Here is a 19,933-nt window from a genome sequence, read left to right as displayed (position 1 = left end):
TATTATGTACAATACAGATATTTTGATTTTAAATTCTTGACTCACTGATTGAGAGTGTTTGGTAAATGTAGAATTCATATAAAACTTAGTAAATGAGGGAAAAGAATAGAGTTATAGATAGATATCTTCGGTCTTTCTGAAAAGTTAGTGTATCATTTTTTTTTATAGCTTTAATTACATGTTATTTTAAGAAATAGAAGGTTTGGGAGAAATTTATAATTACATAAGGATTCAAGAAAATATTTCGTACCTGTCAAAACTCTTATCTGTGAAAGTAGAGCAAGAGATACAAGTAGGAACTTCAGGAGGGGGATTAGGCATGGCTTTGTGAAGTTGACAAAAAACATAAGGAAAAAAATGAATAAGAGCACACTTCATATTCAAAACATTTTCAGAAATACAGAGGAGAAAGTTAAGGAGATGAAAATGTTTTAAAAAATTGTCATAAAGAATAGAGCAGGTGGAAGAAAAGCAATAATCCCAGAAATAATAGAATACTTTGAAAGAGTGTAAATGAGACTGACCTAAGGTAGAGTCTGATGAAATTTAAAATTTTAAGGTTAAGGAAAAAATGTATAAGTTCCTAGGAATATCAGAACCCAGTTATTGTACAAGGTGAAAGAATACTGTGGCCTCTAACTTCTTCAGAATAAGAAGAGTTCAAAAGGCAGTGAACACAGGCTAACATAATGCATAGGGAAAATTATGGCCTAAGATTCTCTTCTTTGCCAAGTTGTTGTTCCTATAGCCTTGAAGACTTAGAAGTACATTTCCTATGTAACATTTTTAAAAGTAAAATTCTGAAAGATAATTTTCAGCTGACCTGGAAATGAATCAAAATAATAACTCGAGATTGATGAAAGTGTGATATGAAAGGCCCAGTGACAAGCAACTATGCCTATAAAATAAAGAGCTAAGCTTAAATATTTGTTAACATGGTTGTAAAATTTAATGCAAATTTCAAAAAAATTCTTAAAAAATAACATGTCAATATAAGAAATATGTAAATTAATCTAAATTCCAGATTATACTAAAATATGGGAAGAATAAAGAAGTTATGATAACATTCTCATCTGAATGTAGAAAGAGAGGAATGGGTGAGGGAAATTCTTTAGTAGATATTGGTTAAGCTTCACGTGTTAAGTAGAGGAAAATATACTCAAATCCTTACAATTTTTTGTAAATTTCAATAGAAATACTGCTTCTAGAAAGACATTATAAAAGAGTAAGAACAATATAGTGTGTGTGTTATATGTGTTGGCCCAAGTTCAGAAAGGACTGTCATTTGTTCTTCCTTTTTGTTGAGGGTTAAAGTATTCTTTCTTTTAAAAAATGCTGGTAAAAATAAGGATGTTTTTTCACGTATTTCTTGGCAAGAAAAAAAATGTAATCCTGTGTCAGTTTTCAGTTTTATTTTGACTTTTACCAATTTGTGAAATATGGAAATCTTGAGGTCTACCAAATATGCCATTATTCCCAGCCAAGGTATATGAATGATGTTCACTCACATAAATCACATAATATGAAGAATTCATGAATTAGTACTACCTGAAATCAAATAGAATGCTAATATTATGATTTCCAAAAAGAATGCTAAATTAGTAAGTGTAATTTAATTGAGAGATGTTTAAGTGTGAACCATAAATCCAGTTCATTAGAAAATGAAAAATGGAAAATATTAGAAATAAAATTCTAAAAATAAAGCTTTTCAAATCATAAAAGCAATACTTTTTGAAAAGGTAAATGGAAATAGCTAATGAGTTATTCTGTTAAAGTTAATTATATTTATAGTACTAGTTTTACGGTTGTTTCTTATGTTATAGTGAAAAGTTAAGGCTGCTCTTTTGTCTTTTTTTTTTTTTTTTTTTTTAATTTTATTTATGGCTGTGTTGGGTCCTTGCCCCTGTGCGAGGGCTTTCTCCAGTTGTGGCAAGTAGGGGCCACTCTTAATCGCGGTGCGCGGGCCTCTCATTATCGCGGCCCCTCTTGTTGCGGAGCACAGGCTCCAGACGCGCATGCTCAGCAATTGTGGCTCACAGGCCCAGTCGCTCCGCGGCATGTGGGATCTTCCCAGACCAGGGCTCGAACCCGTGTCCCCTGCATTGGCAGGCAGATTCTCAACCACTGCGCCACCAGGGAAGCCCTGCTCTTTTGTCTTAAATGAAAGAAACCACTTGGGCAGAAACAGTTTACCATACTGTATGATATAGTTGAGATACCATTGAGTATCGAACCTCTCTATAATTTGATTAAAGCATCTAGAAAAACAATTTAAACACATTTCCATTTAGAGTTAATCATCTCTAATTTAGGGCTCTTAATAAATTACAATTTGTTTTATGTTGTATTTGCTGTTGATTTGCGCCTTAGTGGAAAATATACTCTTGGTCCTGTTATGTTTTGGCTACATATATAGCACAGCACTTGTAAAATTTGCCAAGTGGCCTGTTGCATTAAAAAATGTAAGAAATCGCCTACATCCTTCAACTCTGATTGGAAATACGGCTAAGGCAGAATCCTAAATATTAAGTGTAAACTCCCTATCTGTCACTTGTTTAAATTTGTTATAATTAACAACAAAAGTATTTCTTTATTTTTATTTTCAGTGGACAGGAGTTATGAAGAGTTGCAATGGCTACTTAATATGATTCAGAATGACCCTGTACCCTATGTAAGGTTAGTTTTTTTATGCTGTAATATTTTGTTTTTGTAAGTCCTAAAGTAAATAATTTCAGAGCATTATACATGGAACAAGTCTTAATTTTTGAAAATATAGGAATATGTTATCCATTTACTCATGTCCTTTTTTATTTTATTTGCCTTTGGAAAGACATTTTAAAAAATATATTGTTACTAAGGGTAATTCCCTGAATTTTACATGTGATTTCTATTGTAACTTAAAGAAAAGCTTGTGTAACCGTTTTTAGTGCACATGGGGGAAGCCCTTATCCTAAAACCTCTGTATCGATGGATCTAATCTATTTTAAAAGTAAATAAGAGCAGTGTTTTGATGTATCCCATTTGTTCCTTTCTATCTTATATAGAATCTTAATTTTTAATAAATGGATATAGGATTTAAAAATGGAATATGACATTATTAAAAATTTAGAAAATAAGGGATAATAAAAGAAAATCCTGGTCCTGACATGGTAACTATTTTCATTTTTGTATTTTCTTCTTCATTTCCTTCATTTCTGCTGCTTTCTTTGGCAAAGTAGGATATTTATAGTGTATTCGAGCAGGACTAAAATTTTTACCATTTCTGCCGTCCTTTCTTTACACCTAGTAGACTCAAATTTGTGTTCATATGTTGTAATAATTCAGTTTCATAGAATGAAATTTGAAAGCTGGAAGATAATTTAGATTTTAGCTATTCCAACTAGAAATAAGAACACAGACCTAGAGACATTGTCTTCTTCAACTTTACACATAAGTTGGCAGATATTTTTCATCTAAAAAGGCATACAAATAAACTCTGCCTTTTAACTTCACTGAAATGCATCTGAGCATGAAGAATCCATGTAAGAGATTTCAGCTAACTGAAATCTGTATTTCAGTGTTTTAAATGATGCTTATTAAATAAATATTCTTTGTACAAAGTTCTTCTCTTTGTATTTCATAGTTCTTGATTTGTGATCTGAATTGTATTTTAAATAATTTGTCCTTGTTATTGATGTGTACAAGAGGTAAGGTTGACATGGACAAAAATCTCATAATCACCCATTCTGAAGTAAATATTCATATAAAAGAGAATAGGCAGGAAACCAGCCTCATCTCTTTATCTGGCAGAGCTCATGCATTTGAAAGTTTATAATAAGATGCTGCTGATGACAAGTAGGGACAGAAAGTATAAATACAGTATAAATAAAGCTCATCGTGTATTCATTTATGTTTACAATTCACATCAAGAACTAACATCAAGGCACATATTTCTTTTTTTAAAAAATTAATTTATTTATTTTTAACTTATTTTTATTTTTGGCTGCATTGGGTCTTCGTTGCTGGTCATGGGCTTTCTCTAGTTGAGGCGAGCAAGGGCTACTCGTCCTTGTGGTGCACAGGCTTCTTGCTGCAGAACACAGGTTCTAGGCGCGCAGGCTTCAGTAGTTGTGTGTGGGCTCAGTAGTTGTGGCTCGCGGGCTTCAGTAGTTGTGGTGCGTGGGCTCAGTAGTTGTGGCTCGCGGGCTCTAGAGCGCAGGCTCAATAGTTGTGGCACACAGGGTTAGTTGCTCCGCAGCATGTGGGATCTTCCCGGACCAGGGCTCGAACCCGTGTCCCCTGCATTGGCAGGCAGATTCTTAACTACTGCGCCACCAGGGAAGCCCCAAGGCACATATTTCTGAGATCTTAAAATTGTGTTTTGAAGATCATTTTCAGCAGATTATAATATTATATAATACTTGAAGTTATATTTCTAAATTATATACTGTACAGTCTAAATGATTGCTTTTGAAATGTGGAGCTATTAATGTCATTCAAATTTTAAGAGCACTGTTATTTACATTCTAAACTGAAAATCTGTATAAAGATATATTTCATGATTATATTTGATGTGTTTACTTCATAAGTGATGTGATTCATTTATATCACGAATAGGGAACCTCTTAGGCTTTACTTAATATCATCTAGGCCATAGTTATAGTTTAAAAAAGTTCAACACATCTTAAAAAACGTCTTTTATGGCAGTGAATGGTCACAGGATAGGAGTGTTACCACGTCAGCAGTTATTGTATGTGTGTATTATTTGGTGTCTTGGGATATCTGTCTCTATTTTTGTGGGTTTTTTTTTTTCTCTATTTTTTATGCTTTGAATAGGAACTCTGTCCTTTTCTCTTTGTCCCCATCGTTACCTTTTCTTTTCTTTCTCCCCTCCTCCCTTCCTGTCTATTTATATTGAGGTGTAATTGACATATTAGTTTCAGGTGTGTAGCATATTGATTCCATTTTTCTATGTTTTAGAAAATGATCACCACTATAAGTCTGGTTTCCATTACCATACATAGTTACAGATTATTTTCTTTTGATAAGAACTTCTAAGATCTATTCTCTTAGCAACTTTCAAGTATGCAACACAGTATTACTAACCATAGTCACCATGCTGTATATTACCTCCCCATGACTTATTTATTTTATAACTGGAAGTTTGTACCCTTTGACCCCATTGACCCATTTCACCACCCCCCAGCTCCCGCTTCTGGCAACCACCAGTCTGTTCTGTTACTTTTTCTTAAACTCGTTGAGTAGCCATCATATAGAACTGCTATATTCTGCTGTGTTAATTGGATAGAATTCTTAATCTTAAAGGTAGGTAAACGTTGCTGTTTTCTGTCTGTCTTAAAATCAATGACATTCGTCTCTCCTGCCCCCAAAAAAGCATTTTATTTTTATGGCTTTTGGTTGATTTTTAAACTCCTAATAGTAACATGGCCATTAATAAGAATTAAATTTTTTTTAAAATATTGATTTTAAAAATTTCTGTCTTTATTATTATGTATATCACAGTTGCTGATTTTTTTAGAGTTAGATAAAGCTCTGAAGAATTTGGGGGCTGAAACCTTAAAATTTAGAGGAAAGAAATTAGTTACTTGTAATTACTCCTTTACGCTTTAAAGCTAAATTTGAACACCATTTCTACAAGGATACTTTCTTGACTACCTGCACTAGGTTAGGTCCCTCAAGCCATAATTGCCCATAAAATCCTACAGTTGTTCCTTTACTCAAGTACATACATACTTCCTATGTATGTGTATTATTATAGTTTGATTTTTTTTGTTACTGCTGTCTCCCCCATGAGAGTATAAGTTTTAAAAAGACAGGGACCTTGTCTCCTTTTGCCACTGTATGTCTGGCACATAGCATGATGCTTTGCATATAAGTAATTAAATACATGTTAAACAAGTGGTTGGAGATAGTTTTTTCCCCCTCTAATCGTATATATGTTTAACTTAATTCATATGTTAAAGAAGAGTGATTTTATCTCTGTAGTGACAACTGTATGTAGAAAAAAACTTTAAGCTGTTTAATTATTTTTAAATGTTCGGGAAAGTTCTTGGTCTTTTATTTGGGTTTGATGTTTTAAATGTAATAATAGGGTTGTTGGCTTTCCTTGTATAGTCTTCTCTCAATAGAAGATTTTCAGGGCTTCCCTGGTAGCACAGTGGTTAAGAATCCTCCTGCCAATGTGGGGGACATGGGTTCGAGCCCTGGTCCGGGAAGATCCCGCATGCCGCGGAGCAGCTAAGCCCGTGCGCCAAAACTACTGAGCCTGAGCTCTAGAGCCCATGCTCCGCAACAAGAGGAGCCGCCGCAATGAGAAGCCCGCACACCGCAACGAAGAGTAGCCCCCGCTCACCGCAAATAGAGAAAGCCCGTGCACAGCATCAAAGACCCAATGCAGCCAAAAATAAATAAATAAAATAAATAAATTAAAAAAAAAAGATTTTCAGATTGTAAATCAGTTCTTTATTAGGATATCTTAAGAATTTAAGTAAGTGTGCTTTGGTTGGTGCATTGTTTTTAAAACAAATGAAATTTACATTTTTGAAAATTACAGTTTCCTTTCAATGGGAATAACTTAAAATGCTCATTCAGATTTGGAAAAATATAAACTCACATTAAGAGGACAACTTAAAAATAGCGTATAATTATTTCAACCAGAAGCAATAATTCTTAACATTTTGGATTATTCCTTTCCGGTCATTTCTATGCATGTATATTACTTTTTACATTAATAGGAAGAACTTATTAAATATATTTACTTTAGATTTGGGTAGGATTATTTTAAAGATGACATGGAATTATCTTCTCATGTTGGAATCAAGCATGCATATATGATCACAATGTATCAGTTCCTCAAGGGACACACTTATACTCAATGCCTTTTCTCCAGAGAGATTTTGAACATTTTTCTGTTTTCGATTTGACTGCATTTCTTATAGATAGTGATTGGCAATGGGATTGGACTAGTCCACCAAGAAATTTGTCAGTTGTTTAGGGAAATAATGTGATGTTTTTGCTGCCATGAACATGGCATAAACCCATGATTTTCGCAGGATTTGCTTCAGGTCTGTTTTGTATATCTGAAGTGTATGCTTATTGTGAATTTTGTTTAACCTCTGAAAAGTTAAGCATAAGATTCTCATTTTCTGCCCTTAAACTTTATCTCCTCTGAGTATTGCATTGAGTGTTTAGCCAGTTATAAATACTTCCTTGTGAAAGCCTTTCTTCTATCATCTAAACTTTAAAGAAAAACAAAACTTTTGAAAAAATGCTTAATTTACTAAAAGTAGTACACATAATAATCATTATTGCTCTTTTAATTATAATTTCAGAGCTATCCCCAGAGTACCATTTACAATTCATTGGCATGGCTGTAAAGAGTTTGTAATGATCTGAGTAAATACCATAAAGTTTTATTTGTTGGGCCCTACCACTTTGGTATTTGGGGTAATTGGGGAAGCAGCCGGATAGAAACTTAACTTTTCTTCTTCATGCAAATTAAAAGTATTAACATTAACATCTTCTAAAGAAAAATCCATCCACTTTTTTTTTTTAAACGTTTCTTTAATTAATTTATTTATATATTTTTTTTGGCTGTGTTGGGTCTTCGTTTCTGTGCGAGGGCTTTCTCCGGTTGCGGCGAGCGGGGGCCACTCTTCATCGTGGTGCGCGGGCCTCTCTCTGTCGCGGCCTCTCCCGTTGCGGAGCACAGGCTCCAGACGCGCAGGCTCAGTAGTTGTGGCTCACGGGCTTAGTTGCTCCGCGGCATGTGGGATCTTCCCAGACCAGGGCTCGAACCCGTGTCCCCTGCATTAGCAGGCAGATTCTTAACCGCTGCGCCACCAGGGAAGCCCCATCCACGTTTTAAACAGTGTTATTTACCTGTAATACTGATCTATTCTTACAAACAGAAATTGCTCATAAAGATATGAAAATATCTTTACTCATAAAGATATGAAAATATGGATATGAAATATCCATAAGGTATGTATCCCCTTTCATATTACCTATGTATAAATTGCATCTATAACCACATTTCACTTTTGGTTCTCATAGCCTTTCAATAGTCTTCAGTCTTAAAATTTCAAATCACAAAAGGATGTTAGTCACATCTTTCAGTTTTACAGACATGATATTGAAGCCAAAAGGGGTTAAGTGACTTAAGCTACAACCTTGCAGTTCTACTTTCCTCCCATCTTTTTTTCAAGTACAAATACAATTTGATCTCTTACCACTAAACATAAAAATTTCCCAGGTTCACCTTCTTTTAAGGTCTTGCTAACCTAAACAAATATAATGACCTAAGTTTCTTTCTTCCTTAGTTATACCGAAGCCTTCCCTTATTCTGAGGTCTTGAATTTCTCAGACCTAGTCCTAGACCTGGCTTTTATCCTGAATGCTAGACTACTAGACTGCTGCCGTGGCTTCCTTGCTTCTCCTTTTCTTTCTCTATTCTTTTTTTATGGTGTCTCCTGCTCGTAGCACTGGGCATTTGTTTTTCAAATTTTGTTTTGTGTGTCCTATTTTTTCAGAAGAGTCCATAATGTGTTTGGGTAGCCTTTCATGTAAGATAAAAACTTCCAATAGTGGAGTTTAACTCTTACCCTCTGTGAGGATACTTTTCTTAATTGACTCTTTTAAACTTCAGCTTATTTTGAGGAAACCTTTTTGCAATCTCCATATTTAAAATAGTGCTGCACATTTTCATGCTTTGCAAAGTTACTATAATAATAAAGTTTATATTTTATTGTCTCAAATGTAGACTTCTTGGCCTACATGTGATTTTTTTTTGCCTCATTTTAACATTTTTATATTTACTAACCAGTCTTTTTTGTAAACTTTTCTAAGAAGAGTAAAATGTTCATTTTAGAAGTGGGATAGGAAATGTTGGTTAGGAATATATAGAGTCAGGTTTTAGAAGACCTTATTGTACCCTAAGGCACTTTTAGAGAGAACAAATCCACGAGAATTTTTTAGTAAAAAAACAATAGTAAATGTTTAGAGTGCAACATAATGTCTTTTGAAATGGAACTAAACTTAAACACAAAGCTAGATGTCAGAAGAGAGACGACAAAATAGGAAGGAGGAACTGCAGATAATTTTCAAAAGTTTTTATTTAATGGTTAGCAAAAATTTAATTTTTCTTTATCTTTCAGACATAAGATTCTAAACATGTTAACTAAGAACCCACCATTTACTAAGAACATGGAGTCTCCCTTATGCAATGAAGCTTTGGTAGATCAACTTTGGAAACTTATGAATTCTGGTAAGACAGCAGTGGCTTTTAAAAATTTTTTTATTACTGGGGTATTTTCATTTTATAACAGGTTATCCATACTTAAAGAACTGTGGTTAATTTTTGTCTTTTTTTTTTTTTTTAAAGGAGAATACTTACCTTCACAGTGGTGGCTGTGATTACATTTGCTAAGGACATAGACACTCACTTTGCCCCACAGGGTGGTTGAGGAAACAAAAATATTAATTTATGGGAAAGTGTCTCAAATGTTTAAAGAGCTGTAGACATGAATTTGCAAATATTATTGTTATTTTTATTTCAGAAGGTTACAGAGGGTTGAAAAAATGTCTTCTCACCTCTTTTCCCTAGCCTCCTAGTGGCCTTTCCCAGAGGTAACCAATTTCTTGTGTATCCTTTTCAGAGCAGTACATATTGTTATTGTTCTGCACCTTGGAGATCATGGTATCTCATCACAGTTTTAATTTCCATTATTTGAGTGAAGTTAAGAGGCGGTTAGTGCTCCCAAGCGTGAGCTCTGGAACTAGTTTGCTGAGGGTTAAGTCTCAGCTGGATGACTTACTCTCATTGTGACTTGTCTGAGCCTATCGTTTTTCAGTTTTTAAAATGCAGGTGATGATGATACCTACTTCTGCAAACTGAAAATTAAATGAGTTCATATTTGTAAAGCACAGTAACTAGTTCGTATTATGTGCTCAAAAATGTTGTTATACTAACATAGTAATGATATCATTATACTTCTCATATGTGTCAGCTATTCGTAGTTCCTTTCTTGTAAGTCATTCATATTCTTTGCCATTTTTATTTAATTGAATTATTGGTCTTTTCCTGTTGACTTCTAACTGTAGTATATATGTAAAGAAAATTTGCCTTATGTCTCTGATATGTTGGAATTGTAATACTGGTTTTGATTTAAAATTCAATCAAAAGCTAGGCTGAAAAGTGTCTTGCTTAAAGATAAGTTGTTACAGGTAGATGGTGAGGGAGCAGTGGGTATTCATTCTAATAAATATGTCACTTTACCTTCTTTCTAGAATACTGGAAAATAACTTGCCCTGCCTATCTTATTAGTGACTGCTTCACTGAATCACAACTAAATACCAAGTTCTGATTCTTTTTCAAAAATTATTTAATTTACTATCACTGAGATGTTGTGGTTGTATAACTTCTGTCCCTCAGTTTCATAATCATAGTTCAATACCCCCAAGTAAAGGCACCATAGTAGATTTTTCATTGAAATTTAATAAAATTGAAAATAGAATGGCCCATGTTATCACAATATTCAGAAAACAACACATAATCCAGTTTATGTCGATACTGCCAAATTATTATTCTCATATTTTCCCTAATACCTAGAAGAATAAGTGCTACTGTTTACATAATGTTTTATATTTTGCTACTTGTGGTTACCTTAAAGAATGTTGTGATTACTGTCATTTGGATCCAGGGGATGAGCACACAAGTTCACAAACTTGTAAAGGATCATTCAGCAGTTAATATGTGGCACAAACTGTACTGTGTTGAATATATTCTTAATAAGAATGCATGATTCCATGGTTGTGATGGATTACAACTTTGAGGAAAGCATAATGAAGTACAAAGAATTCTCATATCACCTTCTAGGGAAGATTTCATGGACAAAATAAATGTGTGTTTAAGATTAATGAGACAATCTCTAAAACATTTGAAGCCCATTGGAAGATTGTGGTTATACAAACTCAAGGTCTGATTGATGTTTAGTATTTATTTTTGATAGTGTTCAGTATAAAGTACAGTTACTGCTTCGGTTTGGAATTCTCTGTGCCAATAATCTAAACAGAACAGATCAATGAGGCCATAGTCATAAACAATTTTTTGCTTGGTTCTTCAGATAAATAACTGGGAACAATATGAACAGTGGGAGTGGCACAAATAATTGGGAGGGTTTTTTGGTTTTGTTTTTCTTTTTAATGTTTTTGGAGAACATTGGGCATTAGGGAAGATTGATTAGAAGGTTGCCCATTTCCCTTCCAATCCTGGGCCTCTGGGATACATAAATGAATCTGATCTAAGAAATTCCTTTAAAGTTTTTTATTTCAATAATAAGTAATATCATGTTGCAGAGTTTGTCTGGACAAAATAACAAAAAAGGAAAATACTATATAATTTCATTATGTCTCCACTGTTAAGATTTGAGTGTTTTTGGCCTTTAGGGAAAAAAATTTCTTTTTGTGTATATGTGTATGGACATAGTTGTAGTTGTAGTGAAGTTTTTTGTTTTTTTTTTTGTTATTGTTGGTTTTTTAAAAAATTTATTTATTTTATTTATTTATTTTTGGCTGCGTTGGGTCTTCATTGCTGTGCACGGGCTTTCTGTAGTTGGGGTGAGCGGGGGCTACTCTTCGTTGCGGTGCGCCGGCTTCTCATTGCGGTGGCTTCTCTTGTTGCGGAGCACGGGCTCTAGGTGCGCAGGCGTCAATAGTTGGGCTCGCGGGCTCCAGAGCGCAGGCGTCGTGGCTCGCGGGCTCCAGAGCGCAGGCGTCAGTAGTTGTGGCTCGCGGGCTCCAGAGCGCAGGCTCAGTAGCTGTGGCGGACGGGCTTAGTTCCGCGGTACGTGGGATCTTCCCGGACCAGGGCTGGAACCCGTGTCCCCTGCGTTGACAGGCGGATTCTTAACCACTGCCCCACCCGGGAAGTCCCTGTAGTGAAGTTTTTAAACAGTTCTTTTTTTTGCAGTTTATTTTATTTATTTATTTATTTATTTATGGCTGTGTTGGGTCTTCGTTTCTGTGCGAGGGCTTTCTCCAGTTGCGGCAAGCGGGGGCCACTCTTCATCGCGTTGTGTGGGCCTCTCACTATCGCGGCCTCTCTTGTTGTGGAGCACAGGCTCCAGACGCGCAGGCTCAGTAGTTGTGGCTCACGGGCCTAGTTGATCCGCGGCATGTGGGATCTTCCCAGACCAGGGCTCGAATCCATGTCCCCTGCATCGGCAGGCAGATTCTCAACCACTGCGCCACCAGGGAAGTCCAGTAGTGAAGTTTTTAAATTGCATTTTATCATGAGAATTTTTCACATTGCTATATTCTTAACGGTTACTGTTTTAAGAAATGTTAATGAGAACTCACTTGTAACAAAAGGAGCTAGAGCATCATCTAAGTCCCCATATCCTGCTGAGCTCTGCCTGCCCCTTACTCCATATTGGGGTTCCTGGGTTATCACGTCACTTGAGATAAGCATTATCTTGATTTACATATGGAGAACAAATAAATTGTGGGCGATAGGGATTTAATTATATTAATTCATTTATTTTTGTCCTGTTCCAAGGTGGATTTGAGAGGTGTTGACTTTGCTTAGTTATAAAATTTTTGAACTCATTTAAAATATATGGAGACGTATCATGGCAGTTAAGGAAGGATCATCTTATGAGATGGGCATCAGGTACTCTTGAGGAATCAAAGTTTCTTTGCTTAGCTGGTTTCAGAAACTTTTCAATAAGAGATTAATTACAGTAGGATACGTAGGAACAGGATTTAGAAAATTGAAATTAGTTTGAAAGTAAGATGAACTAAGAAATCATATTTGTGCTTTTTAAAAAATTGATATATCATTCAATGACTATTAGTAATACTCTTTTTAGAAATGTACTGGGGGGATTTTAATGGCTCTGTGCCAGAAGGAGGGTTCTCAGACTTCTACTCTCAAGATGCCAGGACTGCCAGGTCTCTGCACTCTGCCTGCTGTGTGGTAGCTCCACTTATCCTTGAGTTTTGGGCGCTACTCACGTATCTTCCTAACAGTTTTTGCTGTGAAAATACACACACACACACACACACACACACACACACACACACACAACTATAGATGTATGTACACATGCATACTCATATCAGATATCTTAACTCATTCACTGGTTTAATTTTCCCATATAACATTTTCTCTCCACCATTTTGTTTCTAAAATTTTCAAAGCTTAGAAAAATTTAAAAAATGGTATAATGAATAACCATATATTGAATATTTTCAGCTCTGTTAACTAGTTGTTAACATTTTACCATATTTACTTTCTCTCTTTTCACTCTCTGTGTATGTTACAAACCCTCTTTTTCTGAATCATTTGAAAATAAGTTGCCTCATGATACTTTTCCCAAAATACTAAGCGTATATTCCTAAGAATAAGGACATTCTTCTACTTATACACAATACCATTATCACACTGCACCCCAATATATAACCCATATTCAGGTTTCCTCAGTTGTCCCCAGAAATGTCCTTATAGTTCCCATACAGCTTTTAAAGTAATAATCCTCCACAGAAAGTAAAACATTTTTAAAGAGAAACATCTTTCACACTATATAGTCTTCATCCCTCGTTGCTTAAGAATCTTAAATAGTTTTATTTTTAGTTAAAAATATTACATTGTCCAGGGGCAGTTCTTTTTAAGGGTTTCGGCATTAATTTATTCACCAGTTATTTCTTGAGCACCTCCTGTTTGCCATTGTGCTATGTTTTTGCATACAAAGATGCCTTTTGCATTACCTTAGTATAATGGAAAGAGAGACATAGGAAAAGATAAACTATAATACAAACAGGTAGTTGCTAAAATAAAGAGAAGAGCAAAATACCCTGGTCACCTGAAGAACAGAACTATGAGCCCTGCCTGGAATGCTGGAATATTCATGGGGTGGTGATATTTGAGCCAGCTCTTGAGGAATGAATGAAAAAGAGTTTGTCATAGGAGAAAGACATTTTAGGTAAGAGAATTAATTATATGTAAAACCTTTGAGTTCTGAAAGGGTATTTGGAAAATAGTGAGTGTTACCTGGAAAGATAGATTAGGATCCAAAAGCAAAGGGCCTCAGGAATTTGTGTTTTATCCTATAGGCAGTGAGGAGCAGGTGGAATTATGACCTGTCTGACTTCTGTTAGCTGTATGTATTTTTTTGCACACTGAAAGAAATCATTTTCCTTTCCCAAAGAAAAATGTTTCAAAATTCAGAATATATGAGATCCTACCTTTTGTAGCTTTTAGGTAAAATACTGGATTATAGCTCAACATGACAGTAATTTTAAAAATTCATTAAAAAAATAAAAACCTAAGAATTAGAAATCTTTATTGGTGCTATTTTTTTTTAAGTCAGTATAGTGTTTATTTCCCAGTTATAACAACTGCAACAGGTGTAAAGTCATTCTTTATAAAATTCACAAAGTACTGAACATAAAATACAAAATTCAAAATTGTAATCACAGTAATAAAAAATGTTAGTTATAATATAGTAATTTGTTTAAAATAATTACACATCATTCTTCCATGGCAAATAAATTTATTACAGCAATTCCAATATTTATTTGTAACTGTGTCTCATCCTATAGAATTGGCCACTGGACTAGACTACATTTTTTGTAATACTGTAGACCTTAAATCATGTTTAATAGATTTTCAGTTTGAGAATAAATTCTCCACTGGCACTGATATTGACAGAGTTACATGTAAACTGACAGCCAGATAAGTATTTGGAACTGTGTGCAGTAAATTAATGCTGCATGATGATGTCCCATTATTCGTTAGCATGTTCATCAGTAAATTTCAGTTGTAAATTTTTATGTACTTGTACTAATTCATTTCTACAGATTTCAAAGTATATATGTCATCTAGAACAGAGGTCAGCTAACAGTGGCTCTATGGCCAGATCTGACCCACCGTCTGTTTTTGTACAGCCCATAGGTTAAGAATGGTTTTTGCATTTTTAAATGATTGGAAAAAATGTTAATAGTATCTCATGACACCTGAAAGTTTTATGAAATTAAAATGTCAGCATCCACCAATAAAATTTTATTGGAACACAGTCCTGCTCATTTGCTTACGTATTGTCTATGGCAACTTTTACACTACAGCATCAGAGTTGAGAAATTGAACAGAGACCAAAAGACCCACAATGTCTAAAGTATTATATTTTAAAATGTAACTACTTTCTCTGGCCTTGCCTGCTTAACAATGCTTTTTTTTCCCCTTAAGATAATAAGCATTCATTGAAGAGATACTATATCATCATGAAGGAAATTTTAGCCATTACTCCCAAGCTACTCTTCATTGTTTGGCACTTCACTGTAAGAATGACATAAAAACATTTATGTAATTATTCAGAACACTGAAGGCTATTTATTTACATCATAACTTTTAATGTTTGGAAGTTTATAGCTGCGCTCTAGGGGGTAGAATGAAGGACTACTTAAAATTCAGTTCGGTAGGATTTGCCAGGTTTCTGAATAAGAAAATAAACAATTTTGATATTAACATCAGATTTCAAAGTTCCGCCCCTCTGTTTCTCTCTCCCCCAAACCCTTCCTCTTAGAAATAGGAATGGTGGAAGAAAATGAAAACATTTTTATTAGACATAATTCATTTTTTTGTCAGAAATTATATATGTAAACGCACACATGAATATATATGAAATTTGCTGTGTTTTTTTTACTTTAGTGTAAGATGGACAGAAAGATAGGACAGAACTACCATATGGCAGTCATACTTGTGTGGCCTAGCTGTACAAATTTTTAAGCTTCTGTCATCAATAAGGAGTGCTGGGTTTATTGAAAAATGTCCTGGGGAATTCCCTGGCAGTCCAGTGGTTAGGACTCTGCACTTCCACTGCAGGGGGCACGGGTTTGATCCCTGGTCGGGGAACTAAGATCCCGCAAGCCACAGGGCACAGCCAAAAAAAGAAAAATGTCCTGAAAATGGTGGCTTTTAAAGTGAGCTTTCTTCTTTGGAGCTTTTTGGCTTGATCAGCTTTAATGTCAATTGCTTCAGAAAATGAAGTGATGATCTTTTTTAAGATCAGATTTGTTATTTGGGGGATTTGTCTTTAGATACTTTGTGATTTGAATAGAGAACATCCACACTGAGCATTGTTCTTCTGATTCAGGTAAGCAGGGCTGGTCCCAAAGTATAACTGCTAATGAGACCAGAATGGACAGCATTTTTACCTGAGAGGAAAGAATAATGACTTGTTTTTTCGTATATATGAGCATTCCTTGCCATATAAGTGATTGTGTTGGGAGGGGTAGCTAGAAGATTAAAGAAGGGTCTTCAGAATGCTATCACTGAGGGTAGAAATCAGGAGCTCTTTCAGGGCTTATTTCTCATAGAATTGGTTGATTTGGAATCATGGAATTTTAGACCTGAGAGGACCTTAAAGATTAAGTCAATTGCTCTCATTTTATGGCCTGGGCAGCTGAATTGCCCAAAATCACAGAGCTAACTAGTAAGTAAGCAGAAGTGTTTTTTCCAACTATATTCCACTATAAAGTGACAACCGTTTTAAGATTTTATTCCATGATTTTGAAACGTGATGTTCTCATTTTTTTTTCTGTTTTATAATTTTAACAGAAGTACTGCTTATTTTTTTAGCTCCCTCTTATCAGCCTTAAATTGTAATATTTCTAAGTCTGTTTTTAGTGAGAAAAAAACATTTAATCAAGGACTTCTCCCAGGAACAGAAGAATAATGCTCATTCCTCCATACAAATTGAAGGTCTACCAAAACCTTTACAAATCCAAAACCAAAAAGCCCACATAGAAATAAAAAGTAACAAAAACCATATTCTAGAGGTTCAGTGCTTTTAGCAGCCTTCATACACTGTGCTGCCTAACCATCCTTAGCTGACTTTCAAAAAACAAAACAACACCCTAGCTCATCAAAATATACATTACTTGCTTTTTAAAATTAAAATAATTTTTAATAAACATTTAGGAATTCATACTCAGTTGCCTGACTTGTTTCAATGTCATCTACATTCTATAAAGATTCCAGGATCATTATTTGCAGTGGACATAATTGGGCAATACTGCTCTTCAAGGTTAAGTTTTATTCCAGTGTAAATGCACCCTAAGCCATTCTAGTTTCTTTACTGATAAAGTGCCTGAGATTCACTTCTTTTCTTGCTATACCCATGGATAGATAGATACAGGGCTAGCTGCTCTGGCAGGATTCCCTCCCTTTCCTGAGAGGGTTGAGCCCCTCCAGCCTTTGTAATAAAAGGCCCAGGAATCTGATACCTATCCTTTGTGGAACATTTACATATGTAAAATTCTTTGAGGAGAAGAATAATGAGTGCCTACAAAAAACTAGGCAATGTCAGTCCATTAAATTGTCCAAATGTGGATATTCCAGAGAAGGAAATGGATTTCCAGTATAAAATCCTTACTTTCACTCTGTACTGTTCTTCCGATTTCTGGTTTCTCTGTAGTTTTTATGATATAAAAACTCATACTTCTCGAGCTCCTGCCTCTTTCTCTTGCTTCCAGCAGTGTTATGTATCTGTTAACCTTATCACACAGTAGCAAAACTGAAGATGTCTCAAATAGGATTGATAGCTGTTTAATGGCATGCATAGTGCCTAGCAAGTGTGTAGTATATAGTAAGAACTCTGTAAATTAAAATTATAAATCCATGTGGATGTTCTTTGCACATAGTTAATATAATAGTTACCTATCTGTCAGAGTAAATCTTATCAAAATCGTACTTGATTACAATGTATTTACTTATTCTAATATTTGTTGTTGAAAACCACAAAGCTTAATATTTCTGCTGTCTAAAGTTTGCTGTAGCAACTTCTTTCCTTTTTGTTTCTCCTTTTTAAAACATTATGGTACCCGTTTGAAACCACATTTCTTGGCCAAAATTAAGTATTTATATGGTTTATTTTTCTTATCCAGAAGAATATTTCTTATTCTCACATGTTTTAAATTCTCTAGGTCATTTTAGATTCTGCCTAGAAACCATAGAAATTATCTAAACCTAGATGATAATTTCACCTTGACACTTCTATTTGGTGGCAGTGTCTACCTGGAGTGTTCACTGGGGAAAAGAAGGCAAGTGAGGAAGAGTTCTGATGTCACTGTGCTCTGGTCTTTTATTGCTATAGGGTAAGGTATAATCTGAGACCAAAACCCGTATTTTGGAGATGAAGACACTGAGACTCATCAGAGAAATTGGAAAGTGTCTCTACTTTAAACTGAATTTCTACAGATGCAGTTTTCTTCTGGTCAATACATGTTTTATGACCTGTTGCCATCTCCGGGGTTTGCTTATTTTTGTTTTTTGTTTTTTTAAATAAATACCAACTAGAACAACACAAATATGAAGGTGTTTAGCAAAATAGTTTCCTTCTCTAAAGTCAAAGTTTAGAATTGTGTTATTTCAAATAGTTGTAGGGTTTCTTACTGTATTTAAAACCTGAAAGTAATAAATTTGAGGGTTAGGAGAATTTGTTCCCAGTGGTAGGGTTCATGAAGGCTCTTGGTGTGCCGTCTTCCTAACAAGCTATTAAAGAAGAAAATCAGACAAGATAAACGGAGAATGAATGAATGTGGAGCAGTTACCAAGGAGGAGGAACTAAAAGGAGGATTTAGAGCCAGAAGAAACACTGTTTTGGGAATATTAGATTTATACTATGTCTAATTTTTATTTTGTAGGAAGAATGAAAGAATAAAGTTTTTCCAGTTTAAGATTTATGATTTCATTTGAACATTTATTGTTTCTGTAACAGTTGTAGGTTCCCGTGTTATAAGAAGCGTCTTTAGAGTGGAGGGTTTGCCATCGGGGCCTAGGTCAATAGGTGGCTCCTTTAGGTATCATAACCCTCTCATCCCTTCCCTCTGTACAGGTTCTGGAATATTTTTTAAATGTATGGATAAACATGTATGTTGACTTTTTATTATTACTATTATTTACTTCCTAGGTACTTCACATGACTGGCGGTTACGGTGTGGTGCTGTGGACTTGTACTTCACACTTTTTGGCCTCAGTAGACCTTCCTGCTTACCCTTGCCAGAACTTGGCTTGGTCCTTAATCTGAAAGAGAAAAAAGCTGTCTTGAATCCAACCATAATTCCAGAGGCCATAGCAGGCAACCAAGAAGCTGCGGTTAATCCAAGTAGTCACACACAGCTAGTTGGATTTCAGAACCCTGTAAGAATCACGTGTTATAGAAGGTGTAGTTTTATTATATAGAGCTCTGAAGAAGAGAATTGTTTCTTTTGAACTGGTGAATTTTAAAGCCACTAACAGCTTCTTGTGTCATTTAGAAAACTGCTAGCTGACATTAGTTTAGCACTTTACAGTTTATAAAGTGCTGCTGACAACTATTGATACGTAGCTGCACATAACAGACGACGTGCTGCTAGTCCATTTTCTCCTTTTTTTGTGATGACAATGATTTTCTTGTACTCGAGCATAGAATTTCTACTTGCAGTAGTAGAATATTGAAATGAATATTTAACCTGTTACATATTAACCTGTCTTGTCCATATATTGTAATGGCAAGCTGTTTGAACACAGGGCCTTGACTTTTCTTTTTTTTTTGCTACTTTGCATAATAGCACAATTCTAAACGTATGAAAGGTGCCTGGAAAATGCTTATTGAATCAAATAAATAACAATGAATGGTCAGGTAAAAGCGTAATCTGCTGATTTTGGGAGGAGAGTATGCATTATATTTTTTAATTTACATATATATGTATGTGTGCCTTTAGAAAAACTTTTATTTCCAACCGTGCGTTATGAAATTACCAAACTTTTTGTAGAAAGACCTTTAGGGTACATATCAATTATTTTACTGTAATTTAAAGAAAGTTTTCCAGAAATGATTTTCTTATTGATGACAAAATGTCCCCAGTATGTCAAGCTTCATTTTTCACCAATATT

The 19,933-nt window shown here is 34.9% G+C and overlaps 1 protein-coding gene across 11 annotated transcripts in view; it reads left to right on the top strand.

The window, feature by feature from the left end:
* Nucleotides 1-19,933, top strand: part of TAF2 (TATA-box binding protein associated factor 2) — an 82,438-nt gene that overhangs the window by 46,663 nt on the left and 15,842 nt on the right. For 10 of the 11 annotated variants that reach the window (XM_082434122.1, XM_082434115.1, XM_082434121.1 and 7 more), the window contains 3 exons: nucleotides 2,607-2,676; nucleotides 9,156-9,265; nucleotides 18,969-19,198. In XM_082434122.1, coding sequence (XP_082290248.1) covers nucleotides 2,607-2,676; nucleotides 9,156-9,265; nucleotides 18,969-19,198 — 410 coding nt within the window. The remainder of the gene's footprint in view (nucleotides 1-2,606; nucleotides 2,677-9,155; nucleotides 9,266-18,968; nucleotides 19,199-19,933) is intronic. The other variant, XR_014255832.1, reaches the window with a different exon arrangement.

Source organism: Balaenoptera physalus (genome assembly GCF_965194825.1).
Source record: "Balaenoptera physalus genome assembly, chromosome: 17".
Lineage (NCBI taxonomy): Eukaryota > Metazoa > Chordata > Mammalia > Artiodactyla > Balaenopteridae > Balaenoptera > Balaenoptera physalus.
This window is presented reverse-complemented; position numbering and strand designations above follow the sequence as displayed.